Source organism: Puntigrus tetrazona, chromosome 1 (assembly GCF_018831695.1).
Source record: "Puntigrus tetrazona isolate hp1 chromosome 1, ASM1883169v1, whole genome shotgun sequence".
Taxonomy (NCBI): Eukaryota; Metazoa; Chordata; class Actinopteri; order Cypriniformes; family Cyprinidae; genus Puntigrus; species Puntigrus tetrazona.
In genome coordinates, this window is record NC_056699.1 from 29,306,963 (window position 1) to 29,311,962 (window position 5,000).

The window sequence follows — 5,000 nt, forward strand, 5'->3', positions numbered from 1 at the left end:
CAAATCAGATTTCCCTTCTATGTACTATTTCTAACCAAATTAAGCTTCCACTCTATCTAATACAATTTCTAAACTATTTAAATCATACTAGCAACATGCTAATAATGTTAGAAACACGCTAATTATGCTATTTACATGATAGAAACTAGCTTATCATGCTAGCAACATGTTACTCATGCTAGAATCCTTCTAACGTGTTAGTAGCATGCTAATCACGCTAGAGTCATGTTAGAAACATTCTAATCTTGCTAGAATCATGCTAGTAACTTTGCTAATCGTGCTCACAACATGCTAATCATGCTACAAACACACTAATTATGCTATTTACATGTTAGAAACCAGCTCCAACATGCTAGTCACTAGCTAATCATCTGTGTGCGTCAGGGCTTCATGGAGGACGAGGGCCGGCAGAGAACCACTAAATACATCAGCAAGCTGTTTGTGGAGCAGAGCCAGCTCAACCAGCAGTTCACTAAAGAGCGTCAGCGCGGGCAGCACCTGCGCGTCACACACCTCTCTGAAAACCAGAGCCAAGCGGGGCCGGGGCCAGAGGCGGAGCCAGAGGCGGAGCCGGAGCAGAAAGTGAAGGAAGCGCCGCACAAAGCACACGTACCCAAGCAGCTCAAACAGCCCAAGCTCAGCTTCAGCAAACAGACCAAGAGTGAGTGAGCGGTCAGCGCTCGAGTGTTCACACGGATGTGAGGCTGGTTTTGATTCATGCTCGTGTTCTTCAGAGAAGCCCTCTGCGCCAGCGGGCGGGGCTAAGGCCTCTCAGGAGGAGGAGGCAGCTGACTCCGCCCCCAGCGTGTGCGCCAGCCAATCACAGCAGCCGGAGGATGCACAGCCGGTGATCGTGGAGGTGCTGACTGAGGTCAGGTTAATAACTGTAACGTAAAAAATAACATTAATAAATATAGATGTTTCCTGTGAGAATGACTGTAGTGTTAACTGAAACATTAATGATAATACTATTATAACTATATGTAACAATAACTGCAAGAATATCTATCAAAAATAATAATAAATGTAACTAGTTAATGTCAAAATGAATTAATACAAGGGTAATGATAGCTAGCAATAACTGATAACTTTAACAATGACTATAAACAACGTTAACGATAATGTGAACTGTAACTTAATAAGAAAGGATGTTAACTTTAGAAGTAACAGAACGTTAATCTTAAGTACAATGAAACTATAATAATGACTAATGATGATGTGAATAGTAACTAGTGATAACTGTTGATGATGTTAGTGATGATAACTTGAGTGTGTGTGTGTGTGTGTTTCTCTGTGTGTGTGTGTGTCTCTGTGTGTGTGTGTGTGTGTGTGTGTGTGTGTCTCTGTGTGTGTGTGTGTGTGTGTGTGTGTGTCTCTGTGTGTGTGTGTGTGTGTGATGGCTGACAGTGTATTTCTCAGCAGAAGGCTAAGAGGGTGGAGGTTCATGAGACGTATCGTCTGCTGAAGCGTAAGAACATGATCATCGAGGCGGTGCGCTGCAGCAAGATCATCGAGGGCTTTTACACGTAAGAGTCTCGCTCGTGTTTTCTCACCGCTGGAAACACTGAAGACAAACTGTGTGTGTGTGTGTGTGTGTGTGTGTCAGGCTGCAGAAGCTGCTGACGGAGGAGGAGAAGAAGGACGGCATCAGCACTAAAGTGTGTAAGAAGAGTGTGGTGAGACTGATCCGCTCGCTCTCCAGAGAGGGGCTTCTCAAACTCTACCGCACCATCGTCATTCAGGACGGAGTACAGAAGAAGGTGCTCACACACACACACAGACACACAGACACAGACACACACAGACACACACACACACACACACAGACACACACACACACACACACACACACACACACACACACACACACACACAGACACACAGACACACACACACACACACACACACACACACACACACACAGACACACAGACACAGACACACACACACACAGACAGACACACAGACACACAGACACACAGACACACACACACAATAAAGTACTTTTGTACAAATAGTATGTAGTCTTCTATGTTTTTGTCACATATCAGTGTCTGTGTGTGTCTGTGTGTGTGTCTGTGTGTGTGTGTGTGTGTTCAGGTGGAGTTTGTGGTTCACCCGTCTGTGACGCCCGATGATCCTCTGCTCAGAAGCACTATAGATCAGATCCGGCTGCGCATGTCCAGCTCAGCCTCGGCCGCCCGGTGAGAGAGAACACATTACCCACAATACCCCTCTCTCACATGTACCTCCATTCATCAGGACGGCGTTACATTGATCAAAAGTGACAGCAAAGACATTCTTGATGTTACAGATTTCAAATAAATGCTGTACTTTTGAACTCTATTCATCCTGAAAAATCAGTTTCTACACAAAGAGTGTGCAGCACAACTGTTTTAAACCTTGATGATGTTTGTTGATCAGTAAATGAGTACATTATTCTGATTCCTGAAGATCATGTGACACTGAAGACTGGAGGAATGATGCTGAAAATCAGAAATGAATGACTCTTTAACACAATCACAGAGAACACAGCCGCTCTAGACTGTAATGATATCCCAGACTTCCTGCAGGGTTTGTGACGGTCAGTGACGGTCAGTTCTGTGTCCAGCGCCGAGCCTCCGCCGGAGAAGCCCAGGTCCATCGCTCCGGAGGTGAAGGACAGTAAAGCGTCTCGGGCGTCTCACGGCAGCGGTCTGAAGAAAGTGTCCGAGCAGATGGGCGTCAAAGCGCTGAAGTCCTTCAAGCCGGTGCTGGGTACGGATCTGAGCTGACCGCGGCGGCCCGGTGCCGTCCAGCGCTCTCTGACCGCTCTGTTCTGTGTCAGTGCCAGGACTCGGACGCTCCAGAGGCTTCCTGCCCAAGATGCCCCGTCTGCGTGTGGTCCACTCCTTCCTGTGGTACCTGATCCACGGTCACCCTCTGCTCCGCTGCGCTCTGGACGCTCTGCCGCCGGACGAGGACCGCTGCCTGACCGAGGGACAGTTCAGAGGTGCTTTTAAAGAGACGGTTCACACAAAAACTTACACTTTTCAGAATTTGTCATCATACCTAGTCAGGAGAGGTGTGTGTGAGACACGTGACTCTCTCTCTCTCTGTGTGTGTGTGTGTGTGTCTGTCTCTCTCTCTCTCTCTCTCTCTCTCTCTCTCTCTCTCTCTCTCTCTCTCTCTCTCTCTCTCTCTCTCTCTCTCTCTCTCTCTCTCTCTCTCTCTCTCTCTCTCTCTCTCTCTCTCTCTCTCTCTCTCTCTCTCTCTCTCTCTCTCTCTCTCTCTCTCTCTCTCTGTCTCTCTCTCTCTCTCTCTCTCTCTCTCTCTCTCTCTCTCTCTCTCTCTCTCTCTCTCTCTCTCTCTCTCTCTCTCTCTCTCTCTCTCTCTCTCTCTCTCTCTCTCTCTCTCTCTCTCTCTCTCTCTCTCTCTCTCTCTCTGTGTGTGTGTGTGTGTGTGTGTGTGTGTGTGTGTGTGTGTGTGTGTGTGTGTGTGTGTGTGTGTGTGTAGTGTACACACAGGAGCACAGCTGGAAGAGGTACATCCCTCCCGTTCCGCTGCACAAGGGCTTTGGCCCCGGCTGGGCCCTCATCAGTGATGTTCTGGTGTCTCTGCCGCTCAGCATCTTCATGCAGGTTGTGCAGGTCAACTACCAGGTACACACACACACACACTCCTCTTACCTGATGCTAAACACATGGATTCGTGCTTCATGTAGTACGTGTAGAAGTGAGTTTGCTTCATGAAAGCATTGCACTGTTATTAGTTTCCTGTCAGCTGTATAAAGAGTTAAACAGAAGCTTCCTGTGCTTCTCTGTCAAGATAAAAGCTTTTTTGTTTGATAGTTTTAGCCAAGAAATTAAGATTCAAATCATTATTATTCCAACTTGGCTCTTATTTAAAATACATGTTTTACATTATTTTGAATGATCACATGGAACATTGTGTTTAGGTTGAAGGTTTGGAGCAGTACCTGAAAGATCCAGTGAAGCAGCATTACCTGATCAGATTCCTGCCTGCTGAGATTAAAAGACAGCTGCTGCACAGGAGGTACACACACACACACACACACACACACACACACACACACACACACAGACAGACAGACACACAGACACACACACTCACTCACACTCACACACACACACACACACACACACACACACAGACAGACAGACAGACAGACACACACACACACACAGACAGACAGACAGACACAGACACTCTCACACACACACACACACACACACACACTCACTCACACACTCACACACTGCTGTGATGATGCTGATGTGGGGATGCCGGTCTCTCACAGGAAGTACATCTTCAGTTTCCACGAGAGTCTGCAGCGGTTGTGTTTCATGGGTCTGCTGCAGTTCGGCCCGACTGAGAAGTTCATGGATAAAGACCAGGTGAGCTCGTCTGGGTCACATGATCACAGCACAGGCGACGCTGTCCGAGTGTCACGCTGACGACAGGCTGGTGTGTGTGTGTGTGTGTGTGTGTGTGTGTGTGTGTGTGTGTGTGTGTGTGTGTGTAGGTGTTTGTGTTCCTGAAGTCGAAGGCCAGGGTTGTGGACACGACGGTGTGTGACCCGCACTATAACCTGGCGATCGAGGGCCTGCGTCCGTTCGAGAGGAGACACTACGTGTTCAGCTGCGCTCAGGACGTGGAGAACTACTGGTTCGACCTGCTGTGTGTGTGCCTCAACACTCCTCTAGGTACACACACACACACACACACACACACACAGCCTTATCTCACATCTACAAGACAGCAGTTCAACGTCACAAACATATATAAAAAAACAACTTCCTTCCGCCAGAGATTTAAATGAGCTCAAGACATCTACAAAACATCTGGAGCTCACAGATCATTTATAAGATCTCTATTAACAAGCCGCATATTTGAAGCACAAAGAAGTACATTCTTGACTCAAAAACTACAATCTGTGACATACAAACATTATATTTGAGAATCCGCTCTGAGGAATACACAGCGTCAGCGAGACGAGT

General features: G+C 47.3%; 1 protein-coding gene across 1 annotated transcript in view; it reads left to right on the plus strand.

Moving 5' to 3' along the window:
- LOC122354630 (general transcription factor 3C polypeptide 1) overlaps positions 1-5,000 on the plus strand; it is an 18,722-nt gene that overhangs the window by 5,176 nt on the left and 8,546 nt on the right. The window contains exons 9-19 of the mRNA XM_043252926.1: positions 385-661; positions 735-871; positions 1,408-1,526; positions 1,607-1,760; positions 2,101-2,204; positions 2,612-2,757; positions 2,828-2,992; positions 3,496-3,641; positions 3,938-4,035; positions 4,301-4,397; positions 4,526-4,706. Coding sequence (XP_043108861.1) covers positions 385-661; positions 735-871; positions 1,408-1,526; positions 1,607-1,760; positions 2,101-2,204; positions 2,612-2,757; positions 2,828-2,992; positions 3,496-3,641; positions 3,938-4,035; positions 4,301-4,397; positions 4,526-4,706 — 1,624 coding nt within the window. The remainder of the gene's footprint in view (positions 1-384; positions 662-734; positions 872-1,407; positions 1,527-1,606; positions 1,761-2,100; positions 2,205-2,611; positions 2,758-2,827; positions 2,993-3,495; positions 3,642-3,937; positions 4,036-4,300; positions 4,398-4,525; positions 4,707-5,000) is intronic.